This window comes from Amphibalanus amphitrite, unplaced genomic scaffold (assembly GCF_019059575.1).
Source record: "Amphibalanus amphitrite isolate SeventyFive unplaced genomic scaffold, NRLGWU_Aamphi_draft 000289F_arrow, whole genome shotgun sequence".
Classification (NCBI taxonomy): Eukaryota; Metazoa; Arthropoda; class Thecostraca; order Balanomorpha; family Balanidae; genus Amphibalanus; species Amphibalanus amphitrite.
In genome coordinates this window covers 685,835-699,391 of record NW_024881784.1, presented here as the reverse complement: position 1 = coordinate 699,391, position 13,557 = coordinate 685,835, and the positions used below count along the sequence as shown (strand labels likewise).

Below are 13,557 nucleotides of genomic sequence, written 5' to 3'. Positions count from 1 at the left end.
TCGTATTTTCTACTCGGCGGCTGTATTAATCCAGACTGGGTGTTGGACCCCTTGGCTAGATCATCGAACCCCTCGGTGTGAGAGCCCTCGGCGGGACCCCGGGCCAAGACATGATGATAAGTAGCGTCGGATAACAATCTACCGACCAGCGGCGAGCGCCGCAATGAATTCCTTGTTGACTGTCATCAACACTTCATAACGTGAGAGCTCATCAGTGTGTAAACCAGTCCATGAACCACCACAAATAACATGAACCCCGTCGCAGCTCCACCCGCCGCCTGCCCCGCCGGCAGTGTCAGCGACTGCCGGCAGTGTTAGCCCGTGTCGGTGTCCCCGTGCGTCGCGCCGGCGGGCGGACCGCTCAGCGCCGCGCCGCCCGCTGGGCCGTGCTGTCGGCGGCGGCGGACGACGTCGGCGCCCGCTGCGCCCCACGTGGCCGGCCGGGCGGCGCTGCGTGTCGGCCAGCGGCCGCCGCCGCCGGCACTCCGACTGGAATGTGCGGCACGGGGCGGCCCGCCGACCGGCCGGCCGGCCAGCCCGAGCGGCGGCTCCCGGCCTTCGCCGAGCGCGCGCGGCCGGCCGGCCGAGCGGCCGGGCGGCGCGGCGCGCTGCCAGTAGTGCGCCGGGCAGCGTCAGTGCCGGCCGGCCCCAAATGGCTCGGTGAACGCTCGGAGGCAGGCGGCCGTGTGCGTGTGTGAGTGTGAGGGTGTGTGAGCCATGTCGCGCAGTGTGAACAGTGACTATGGTGTGCTGCCCGCGAGGGGCATCCTGCGTAAGAAGCAGGCTGGTGAACAGAAACAGGGCAGCGTCTGTGGACAGAGCGATACAGCGCTGCTAGAACGGCCCGGCAAAAAGGCGCCCAGCGCAGAGGCACAAGCCCAGGTATGTAGGAGATATGAGTCGCGACTACAGTGTCGTGCTGAAAGGTCACGGGAGAAACTGGGAAGCTGCTTTATCGACCGCCAGGAGAGCTATTTGTCTCTCTTGATGTTTAACCCGCGAGTTGCTGGGGGGGGGGCGTTAAACGCCCCCACTTTTTTCGCCGGGCCATAGCATAAAAACGCGCGCCAAATTTTGGGTACCTGTAGGGAATTGATTGAAGTTTATTGTGACAAAGTTTCAAAAAAATCGGTCGGAAAATTTTTGAGATATCGAAGTTTTAGTGACGTCATGATTTCTGAGTTTTCGACCAAAAACGGCATATGTTCAAAAAATCATATAAAATCACAGAATAGACATACAGACATGCTGTAAACGCCATTAGACCGCCAATACCATGATCAATCAAATGGCTATCTTCGATTATTGATTATCGTTCCGCATTTTCCATAATCTTGAACTGAATCTTGGCAGTTTTTCGTGACTACTTCACGACCATGATACATGAATTTCTTAAATTGAACTTTTTGAGCCAAACACGTACACATATGATAAAATAAATGTCACCATCGTGTTCTACGCCCCAAATTACCTATAAAACATGTGTCACAGGCTGCGAATATCAGTTTTGATTTTCGGGGATATGTGCCTACCCGGTTGACCTGACCTTGACCCTGACCTATGCTTGACTGACCCCTACATAGAGCTGACACTCTTGTAGGCCTTATAAGATGGATTGTGCACCGTTTTGACAGAGTTTATGGCGAGAGGCGCCCATTGCGAAGTCCTGAAGTCCATGCTACTGAAAGCCCGATTTCAGGTGTTTGACCTGACCTTGACCCGACCTGTGACCTCAAAATTCAACTTTAAAGTACTCATCTGAAGCGTCTCGTCGCGCTCTTTCGTTTGCCGCCTCGTGCGTTTCGCTGCGCCTATTGGTTCTCGAGTTATCGGCTGGGGGCGTTTGACGCCCCCCCCCCCCCCAGCAAACGGTGGGTGGCGAAATACCCCAGCAACTGCCGGGTTAACGCCAGATCTGTTTCCACAGGATTTTGGTTTTCATTAGCTTAGGCACTGAGAGGGCTGGTAAAAGTTCGGATCCAGCAGCATTGTTTATTTCAATAGAAGTGAAAATGTTAAAATGATTCTGTTTTACCACTCTACGAACAACATCCCACATAACACACACATATCATAACCATGTGGTAACCATATGGGCATGCCCATCTATTTCACATGGTGCCCACATGGGCTGCCCATATGGGCACCACACATATTTGGAAGGTGTTTCTGCATGGTAACCATATGGGCTGCCCCATGTGGTAACCATATGGGCTGCCCCATGTGGTAACCATGTGGGCTGCCCCATGTGGTAACTATATGGGCTGTCCCATGTGGTAACTATATGGGCTGCCCCATGTGGTAACCATATGGGCTGCCCCGTGTGGTAACTATATGGGCTGCCCCTGTGGTAACCACGTGGGCTGCCCCATTTGGTAAGCATATGGGCTGGCGGGCTGCCCATATGCAATCAATCGCAGCTTGTCGCAAATGGCAGATTATCGGCTGTCCCACGCGAGGACTCCATATACCACCTATTGGTTGTAAGTTCTTTTGCAGCTTAAAACAGCTCGTTTTTCATCCCTCCTCGTACATCGATAAGTTAATAGTTACGAAAGTTTCATTTCAGCGTAGGTATATTCACTTCAATATTCAGATGACAGACACTTGACATGAGATGAGAGACATGTTACACGGTGCCGCCCTCGTTGCCAGCGTTAGCGTCACGTTCAACGTTCCTGCCGTTGCTGCTGCCAAGGCCATATAAGTTGCTGTTGCCACCGCCGCTGCTGGTGGTGCCGCCGCCACTGCCGTTCCTGGTGGATCGAAATAGGTGTTTCAGTGTCACCATCCAAGTCAGTATTCACAAAAAATTATCTGAACACAAATATTTCTTTTAAAAATGTATATATTTCTTTAAAAAAAAAAATATTTCTAAAAAAAATATTTCTTAATATTTATATCACAGTCAATAGCTTTTCAAGTCATCCACACAACACGTCACAGTCACATCATATCATATCATCACAAGCTGACGTCACGCCACGTCACTGAGTCACTCACGTCGTCGGCCGCCGTTCCGTTTCATTCATTCATTCATTCAGTGTATTTTGGTAACCACGAACAAAAAATATCGGCGAAAATAATCGCAAATATTATTTTTATTTTAAATAAAAATAATAAAATAAAGCCGTCAACATCCGTTTGCCTCCAGCTACACATCTTGAGCGAGGATGTCGTCCGTCGAGTCTCGTATCGCGTATTATTGCTGGGCTGAACTTCATGAAGGCTGAAATTAAATGCCATTCGTATAATCACAATCAGGCATTATGGCCAGATGTGTAAAGACGAGCCAGTCTTAGCAAAAGGATAGAAATAGTGAGGCTATGGGTTAATTCAGTGAGTATCCTATTTCAGTTCAGATATTTTAGTGCATATCACCTACATATTTAGCCGTTAATGCTTGTTGCAATAATTCGGATCAATTTTCTGATTATAGTTAAGTACACAACATGGCAGAAACTTACATTGTCAGAAGAGGAGACGGCAGACGCACGACACTACACACTCAACACACCCACTGCACCCCTTGGACGGGCTTGAAACTGGTAGCGACACAACGCGACAGAAGGGGACGCCCGGTCTCCCCTCACCGCCTCAGGCGAGGATCGTCCCGGGACGCCCGGGACGCCCGCCGACCATAATATAATATTAGGAACCATAATATTATGGTTGATCGAAGGTGCTAGGCACGATTTGATGACCTTTCTGGATGGGTATTTTCATCGTTCAGCTGGTATTTCATTTTATTACACCGAGAAAGGATGGGCCCATTCTTACCTTGGTCTATGTTTTTACATATCCCTGGTTAGTTGAGACGTTTTAGCTGTAGTTGTATTCGTAAGCCCTCGAGGACCTTCACATTGCCAATAATTATGTGGGCCTGTAAAATAAAAAAGTAATAAAGCTCTCGCCTACTATGTCATTATTAGGAATCAAGGGCCAAGTTGTATCGTTGAAGGCATCTTTATGAGGGTAAGTTTCCTGTTATGATAGTGGACAAACATGATATCAACTTACCGCTTCAGGTTTCCACACATTTTAAAACTAGCCATTCCCATTTTGGCTGAAGTGCAGTTCCCTGTTTGACAGCTATCCGCAGCGGATATACTCGACGCTAATTCTGCCACCGTTTCGGTTCAGCAGTCTTGGAGCGACAGAGGATCCGGAGATAAATCTGCCCGGTCACTTTCAGGACCATAGGATCATCCGTGTTGCGCGGGCGCTCTGGGCCGTCCCTGGGCCGGGCTGATCCGCTGTTTGGCCGGCCGGCCGACAGGGCACCTGTTCACCACCGGCCGGCTAATGTCTTGTTTTGATGTCAGCGCGAACGGTGCGAGGGAGCGCGGGGTCGGGATGGCGGCCGGCAGCCGTCAACAGCCGCCTTCCCTCCCTCCCTCCCTCCCTCCCTCCCTCTCCCCCTCCTCCCCTCTCTCCCTCCCTCCTTCGCTCCAACAGGGGCCGGCACAGCAGGAGTTGACCCTGTTCTGAGAGCTATCAAGGGCCCTGATGGTTCAGCAGGACTGCATAAGCTGGCCAGGTAGCATCGTAGGGAGACATACCATCGTAGGCATACCGGTGTACCAAATTACACCGGAGAGCATAATGATAAATCACATAAATGTGGTTAGCCTATGACAAATATCCCATGAATACTACTTTGATAGCCGTCCATGACTAATGCGCATGGCTTTGGAGTTAATGTTCGTTGAGGTAAAAAACAGTCGCCCATCATCAATTCACAATAGGATGCATGTTACCTTTTTTACTTGGTGAGTGGTAACCGCGTTTGTTAATCCCGATCGTGAAGCCTCACTAGTTTTGGAAGAAAATACCAGCGTCTTCTTTGCATCTCCTTGAACTGGGAGCACACCATTTCTTATTTCACAAGGTTATGAACATAACGTGTAACGATATGTGGCTTTCACAAATTTGAATTCAAAGGACTGTTTCAAAAACAGAGACCATATCCATCCATTTGAAAGTTGGTTTATCTTTTGACCAAGGAAAGCCAAATATCGTGTCCCAAGAAAAGCTGGTCCGTGCCCACAGGACCAGACTCTCGCGACGGGGCGAAATTCTCCGCCGACCGGGCGAGGCTCTCCGCCGGCCGGGCGAGGGTCTCCGCGGACCGGGCGAGGGTCTCCGCGGACCGGGCGAGGCTCTCCGCCGGCCGGGCGAGGGTCTCCAGTCTCCACCGACCGGGCGAGGGTCTCCAGTCTCCACCGACCGGGCGAGATTCTCCGCGGACCGGGCGAGGGTCTCCGCGGACCGGGCGAGGGTCTCCGCGGACCGGGCGAGGCTCTCCGCCGGCCGGGCGAGGGTCTCCAGTCTCCACCGACCGGGCGAGGCCGTCTCCGCGGACCGGGTGAGGTTCTCCGCCAGTCGGGCGAGGGTCTCCAGTCTCCACCGACCGGGCGAGGTTCTCCGCGGACCGGGCGAGGGTCTCCGCGGACCGGGCGAGGTTCTCCGCCGACCGGGGCCGCCGACGCCGGTCCGTTGCGTGCGGCGCGCGGGTCGGGCCGGCCGGTCCGTTCGGACGGTGCATGACAGATCTTAATTAGTCAGCTGTAGATGGCCGGATGGGCGGCGCTCTCGGTCGACCGGCAGATGGTATCGGTGACCGGCGCCCGGACGGGGGTCACCGGCCGACCCGCGCCCGCTCGGCCGACCCGCGCCCGCTCGGCCGACCCGGCCGCGCCGACAGGTACCGAGAAAAGGCTGCGCGCAGCTCAGCCTTCGTTCCTAGGCAAGACGAATGGGCGAGACCACGCTCACCTGTGGACGGAAGTGCCGAGTTTTCCAGACGATGTCGTGACGTCTAGTGGCCTGGATATGGTGGCAATAGTTGTTGGGTTTAGTCAGGGATTAGTATACGGGAAGTATTGGGTGGATAAGGACTGGTGAGTGGTGATTGTAGAGGCTTAGACCGGACCGATATATCCGGCTCGGCGGCCGAAGGTCAGGCGCGGTCAGATCGGAACTCTGGCAGGCAGTCCTCTCGCCTGTTCTCGAGGCGCGGTTTATTGCTGTTAACGTTTACGACCAAGTATAACTACCTCGAAACCCCGCTGTCCTCCGCCAGCTTCCAGACCACAACACAAAGCGACAAAGCGACACATTCCTGGAGTCTCCTCTCACGCCAAGACAGCGCTTCTTGGAAGGAAAACCGTCCCCTCGCTCGTTATGGTGCTGTCAGAGTCGGCCCTATGTCTCGGGTCTGCGCCTGTGTTCCGGTCTGCCATTGTGCCGAGGGACTGCGCCGCTGAGCGCCTCTGATCGGTCTGATCTCGTCCGCTGGGCGCCAGCTGATCAGACTATCGGCCTGTCGGGGTTATCTCCTGGACCGATGGACGCTGAGATGCTGCACGCGGCTGGTGCGGGGTTATCGCGCGCCTTTCAGTGCGGTATCGCGCGGCTCGGCTGGCGGCGGCGCCTCAGACAGGTCGACTCTCATTATCACATCGTGGATGGAGCGACGTAGTGCTATCTGCGATTGTTACCCCATCCCCCTCCCGAGAACTCGCGCGACCGATCCGATTTCCGACACAATCAGCCAAACCTTTACGACCGGACAGTCATTCCCTTTTATGGCGTTATCTGCCATTGTCCGAGCCACGTAAAAACGGCGGGAAAAAGTGGCACCAGTCGGCATGGCAGTTGTATAATGGGGCCGAAATGACGGCCAAGGCAGCGCGGCCCACCCCTGTAATGGCCCGCCGCCGGGCTCCGGCGCCGCGCCGACGGCACAAAAACGACGCGACGCGACGCGCGTCGATTGGTGATCGGCCATTGTTGGCCGGGGAGACGCGCCGGCGGTGTGACCCGACACCGACACCTCGGGCCGGCCGCCGCGCCGGCTGAGAGGCGGCCCAGGGCCGATACCGGCGCCGTCGGGACCGCTGCTACCGCCGCCATTTCTCCGCTGCATTGGCGACCATTCACCATCGACGCGCCAGTCGCGCGGCCGACGCCGGCAAAAACGCCCTCTGTCGGCGCCCGCTGACACGGGGCCGTGAATCAGCGGCCGCCCGAGCCCGAGTGGGAATGATAGGGCGTGAAATTCCTCGACCCGATGTATCGGACGCTGTAAGGCGGCCTGCCGAGGCGTGAGCGCGGCCACAAAGCCGCGCCCCGGCGCGCCGGCCCGGTCGGCAGCGGCGGCCCGCTTCAATACGGCGGCGGCGGATTCCTGGCCGGGTGGTGGCGGCCCACTCCACCACCAATAAATGGCCGCGCCGCCGCGCCGCTGAGTGGTGCACTACGGATGGTATGCCGAGACCCGCCGCTTCCTCATCGTTACTGGCCGCGTCGGACGCCATTGGAGCCTCGGCTCATCGAGCGCCAATGGAGCCTCGGGGAGCTTCTAGGACGCCGTGGAGACTCGGAGAATTGCCTCCGACGCCAATTTCTAGAGTCCCGCGGAGCTGTTTCGGCAGGAGAGGTCCGTACGGGATGGAGGCGCACCGCTGGGATTGCATGGACCGCTGAGGATTTGGGAGGTCGTGGCGTAGGATGGCCTGGGACTTACTGACCACGGACATTCGATGCGGTGGCCGCAGTGGCCGCGAACCTTCGTTGCGGCAGCCACAGAGGCTGCAGACGGCTAGTGCAGAGGCCGCAGGAGCCGCAGACGGTTGGCGCTGGTGCAGAGCCCACAGTGGCCGCGGAGGGCTGGCCGCGGTGGCCGCGGACGTCACACAGGCCACTGGAATGTCGGCGGTGCCTCTGAGCGGGTGAAATTACCGCCGACACGGCCGCGCGGCTAATTATGGCGCGCCACTCCGCCGGCGGATGCCCTAATTGCACGCGCGGAGATGTAATTGCCAGTTGACCCCTGTCAGCCCGGGGTCGGTAGCGTTATTTAGCGCGCGGTCACGTCGAACCGCCCGCGGCAAAACTGTGGCAGCGTCGATGTCTTTACGACAAAGGAACTGCTGTGCTACTTATTCAAATTAATGGCCGCGTTTTTGCTTCAACCATCGCTTGAGATAGTCATGACTGAGTTGTCGGAAGAAGTTCATCGTTGACTTTTTGTAGTTCAATAAAACGGTTTGTTGGAACAGTTCAACTACGATTGATTGGTCTTTCGTGCTCTAGATGAAGAGGCAAATTCAAGAGCATAAACATCCAAAGGAATGACTTGGGAGGCATTCATTTCTACGCATAGATCAATAGAATGTTGAGTTTTCTCTCTGAGAGGCATGGCTGACCCTCATAAAGGAGTCATATCAAAGTAAAAATGCCGAGGCGGCGCAACCCGCACGCTGGAGACTGCATTGTAACAGAGCGCTAGCACCAACATGGCTCGGGCGCGGCGGAGACTGCATCAGTGACTACAACAGTATCCCGAGGCGGACTGAGCGCGCGGCGAGTACGAGGAGACTGCTATGCTGACCAAAAAACTACCACTGAGAAACTGCAGTGGAGGGCATTACGCTAACACCAAATACTGCACCGGCGCGTCCGTATCATTTTCACCCCTGTCCCTTCCCATTCAACCACCACCCCAGTCCCCACCATGACGTCGCAGGCCACCCCGGTGCTAACCGCCTGCCTCCATCGCCTGTAAAGCGCGTCCACTTGTCGCCAGCCGGCCAGTGACGTCAGCCACACAGGTGACCTCAGCGCGCTGAGGTGACAAATGGCGGTGCTACCAAATCTCCGCGGACACCATCGTTCGTCCCACGGACGACCAGCTTTCCGTCTTCAGTCGGTGACACACCAGGGAAATAAGCTAAAATTAGAGCGCTCTATTTATTGCTCCCGCTACTTCACCGTCTCCCATAGGGTCCTGTGTTGAGCTGGTGTCGAGGCTCTAAAAATGACGCCGATTTTTGCACCCTTCTCACGAAAACCGCTCGGACCGCCTGGAAACTAATTGTTCCGCTCTAAAAATTTCATGATCGACGGGAAAATGAATGAGGAAAAGATTGGTCCTGAAATAATTCTGAACTCCCTGTAGAACATATCGAAATATGGCTGCAAACTAGGAGCATGTCAAAATCGACAAAACGATACAAATAAACTTACCGGGATTTTTTTTATTTTCCATGCATCTGTGTATGAAATCAGTCGGTTTTTCGGAAAGATAATCTTCTGTTTAATAAATAATTCCACAATTGCAATCGAGAAAAAAAAAACATTTCTGCTGTGACGGCAGTTTTGGCATTGTGCCAGTAGTGTGGCGTGCGCGGTGCTGCGTGGTCGTCGGGACGGAGTTGTGAGTATTTTCGGTGTTTTAAATGGTTGATGGCCATTTGAACCAGCTTTATATTATTTCCTACAAATTTTTGCATCAAATTATTGCTTTGAAAGACCATTGAAACCCCTTATCTCTTCATGAAACACGATCATATTTATCGTCGACGAAAATGGCGCGGGACCCCATGTGCGTTCCGATCGAAATAAATCGTAAATTAAATAATATTCGATGATAAGTATCATATTCTAGTGACACATTTTCATAAAATAAGGCATAAACTTTGCAAGGAAGTCAACATTGGATGATTGGATTCTTATTTTGCTCACATATCCTTGTGTAGTCAAATGACTCAATTGTTAGATAAATGTAAGCATATGTTTTGGCTTGATGTTTGCTGTGAAACCACCCAGCCACTTGCTGGTTGAGTGGTTTTTGATAATAACCTGATAATCATTTCTCCTTTTCCTTAAAAGAAACTAAAATTCTTTTCAAAGTAATCCATTTTTAGGAAAGGCGGCTTGCTCATTGACATTTCATGTTCTTGTTTTGTTATTGCTGGCAGTATTTTGATACAATAATGCAATATGAATTTTTTGCAATAATAAAACCTAAGACAAACCTAGTTAATGCGTCAATCAAACACCCAACAGAAAGATTGTGAGTCCTTGTGACGTGAAGTAGAACATTCTATGAATGTGTTATATAGAATATGCCAAATTTTAAATTAATTATACTGATAGCTGAGCATGTGAATTATGCCACAATATAATTTCATATTCTGGTTTTGAAATAGCGGGCAGTATTTTACTTCAACAAATGTAATATACATGGAATACATGTTGTTATGTTATGTTAAAAGTTTAATAACAGCAAACAGAAGGGGCTGTTTCAGCAGATAATGTTTGTACCTTATGCATTACCTTTCTTTTCTGCAGGACCATGCTTCCGCTGGGTGGTCGACATTTGCCTCCTGAAGAAGTTGAGCAACATGAAGACCACCAGATGAGGTGTCTGCAGTTCATGTGGAACTCTGCAGACTACAAGTGTTATGCCAACCACAACCAAAGTGCTGTGATCATGGAGGCATGAACCTCATGACAACACTTCAGATTTGCAGTTGTACCAAAGTGTGATTCAAACCACCTGTGGCATCTCACTCAATGTGTGAACAGTGTGATCATTGTGCAGTGTTCAGCTGCAACTAAGACATTTATTAGTGACTTGTTTTGCAATTAGCCACCAAAAGCATTTTTGGGCTGGCTGCTGTAATTTGTTGTGCAATGCGCAATAGTGGTAGTGTTTTGTCACTTGTCAAGTTGTCAGTTGTGCATGTTGCATGTTTCTCTTCCCTCGGCCCTCATTATCAGTTAAGTGGTGAATTGGCATCACTCAGTCTCCCCAGATCTCCATTGACTGTCTGTCAACCACCTAACTTGAGATGGTATTTGCTAATAGTGTCAGAAAAGAAGTGATTGTAGACATTTTTAGGAATATGAGCTCCGTTTCATGCGTGTTGCGGTGGTCATTTTGTCACTTGTCCCATAGTGTAATAAATGGAAACTGTTGTTCCCTTTTCAAGGTACTCGCGGATGCAGAAAGCGTTGGGCCTAATTATTAAACGCACCCTTCTATCAGCGACGCACGAAATCGACAAATATCATCCTTTTTAGAGCAGGAGGAAACGAAAACTTGTGAACATAGCTGTACCTACAACAGTGCATAAGGAATTGGAATTCTGGGAGTTTTTGAAATTCGGAGAAACTCAAGTTGTCGACAGGTATGCCCCCTTGTACGTCAAAGACCGCCTAAAAAACAAACGTCTACAAATGAAGGCAGTATTCGTATGTTCGTTGTAATTGCAGCAGCCTAGCAACATGCATTGCGGTCCGATGGCGAATTACACTCGTGCTAAAAAAAAACTATGCCGGTAACTGCCAACGTACTTAGGTCGTAGGTGAGGAGAGAAAGGGTTATGTCAAATGTCAACATCAAAGAAATGGCTTCATCTGAGCTGTGCCTATTGTACATAATTCAACCAATCTATGCATTTCGTTTCTTGCTAGCTACTCATGCTTTCACTCCTGCTTCAGAGTAATCATCCCATATTGTACGTCTTAAGATATTGATTTCTATGGCAGTTCGCAATTGCTAGCCACGTCTCACCTCAGTTTGGTGGCCCCGCATCGGCCCACTCGGCCGCTCTAAAATTGACTTACGGAGGAGGATGGTGGCTTTTATTTTAGCTTCTCCGCTGACTGCGGGGAGCGCCGTCGCCGAGGTAGGAGCAATAATTAGCTTAAGTTTGGGACTAATTTCCACGCTTAATTAACATTTTGATGTTATTTTAATTAATTCATGTTAATCTTTGACGCATTCTCTTTCTATTGATACCATCCACCGGCCTGAGAAGTACTGCCTTGCTGCGTAAGGGCCGATAAAAGATCACGCTTTTAGGGGTATCTCTTCAACATGGGGCAGGAGCAATAAATAGAGCACTCTAATTTTAGCTTATTTCCCTGGTATGTCACCAACTGTCTTTGGCCCTGTCAGGTTTTGGCCGCTCCCCATTCTTTGCGCGAACCCCTCGGTAATAGCACTTGTCCGCGCCTTTGTCCGAGAAGTTGGGGCGGGGTTTGTTCTCAGTCTGCCCTTCAGCAGCTGCCGCGACTGTTTCCCCAATACGGCCTCCAAGGCTGTTACTGACCTACTGCTGTATATATTACCTGGTTCTATCCATACACTTCATAGAAGACCCCGCCATTTCTTTGTTTCCGTTCATAATTTGAGAACACTATCTGTGGTACGGTTTAGGTGCCGATTGTTTCTCTCGCAGTTAACCGATTTTTGTCTATCATTTTAGGAAGATCTCTATGCCGTTCTCCCCACCACTGCGACTATCCCCGCTCACTACCTGCCATCCTGCCTGCCGGTGTCACCGAGTTCGTGCAGTCACCGCTGCCTTGCGGGCCGCGGCGGGCGCGGGAATGTGCCGCTGACGCCGTTGTCCGTCCCCCATCAGCATACAATGCCGGCCGAGTGCACTCTGGCCGGCGTTGGCCGTCGTCCCGCGCGCCGACGTCGGTGGCCGGACGGAGACAAATGACTGCAGCGCCGGTCGCCGCCGTCGACGTGCCATTGTGCGAGCCGGGCTGTCGGCTGCCCGGTGACCGGCCGGCGCCCGGACACGGCCGCGCGCAGCGGACGGCGCCAAGTGGGCCGCCTCTGCCGACTGCAGATGCACGACACGTGTGTATGTGTGTGTCAGTGTACCGCCGAGCGGGGATCGGCCTGCCTCACTGACACCCGCTGGTGAGCGCGCGACAAGAACACGACTGCGAGGTGCTCACATGGCTGTTCAATATTCATCAGGCTGTTGGCACGACCGAGGACGCCGTGTCGCTCGGGTGGAGGCTGCAGCGCGCCTCCCCTGCCCACATGCCGCGGAGGTGAGCCGGTCACCACATCGCGGACACTGCCGGCCGACAGATCACCCCGCGTGGGGTCCGCCGACAGTACACTCCGAGCGGCGTCACGCGGTCGCCGGCGTTGTGTCGCACGGTGTGACCCGCGCCTCACCCGGCCCGCCACACCGCGACCTTTCACCGGGCCACGGCGACAATTGGCGCCGCTCGTGACGGCTCGGTTTCCCAACGCTGACCCGACCGGGGTCACGGCGGGCGGGCCGGCTGTGAACGGCCGCCAGCTGCGCGGCGCCGGGCCGCACGCGCTCCGCGGGCGACGCTTCCCGGCCACACGCATCGTCTGCTGATGCATAGTCATGAGCGGCCGGTCGGCGCGACGCCCGGCCCCGAGCGGCCCGGGGCTGGACAGGGGGTGGAGCCGGCCCGGTCCCAGTCCGGACGGGTAGGGATGGACGCAGGTCGGGAGGGCAGACCGGCGCGGCAACCGGGGCGCAAATTCCCAATAATGCTACACGCTACGCACCTCCAGCGCTGAGTGGCTGGTTGTCGCGGGAGATGACGTCATAGCCTGACGCCACGCTCATTGGCGTGCGGGCTATATGACGTCACATCTATCAGCCAAGAAATTGTTAGACGAGGTGGGGTCTATTCGCTAGTCCAGATACAGGTTAAGGAAACTTACGAGGACAATATACGAGTCTATGCACGAACCACACGCGGACCATGGATAATTACCTTGTTAATTATCCAAGCGCGGACCTAAGGCGCGAATTCGAGGGGGCTATTGCTGGCGTTTGTTGGGTGCGCTGCGCTGACTCAATCCATCGTCTGTATGAAGATAGGCCCCTCTTGCACGGAGACTCATCCCGAATTCGCAGTCTTCTTGGACGTATATGTCTATAATCTTGGTAACGTATTTAGATTGAGATT

General features: G+C 53.1%; 1 protein-coding gene across 2 annotated transcripts in view; it reads left to right on the top strand.

The window, feature by feature from the left end:
* Positions 1–630: 630 nt before the first annotated feature.
* LOC122387554 (tetratricopeptide repeat protein 28-like) overlaps positions 631–13,557 on the top strand; it is a 51,839-nt gene continuing 38,912 nt past the window's right edge. For both annotated transcript variants that reach the window (XM_043377865.1, XM_043377866.1), the window contains exon 1: positions 631–882. In XM_043377865.1, coding sequence (XP_043233800.1) covers positions 718–882 — 165 coding nt within the window. In that variant the 5' untranslated portion in view covers positions 631–717. The remainder of the gene's footprint in view (positions 883–13,557) is intronic.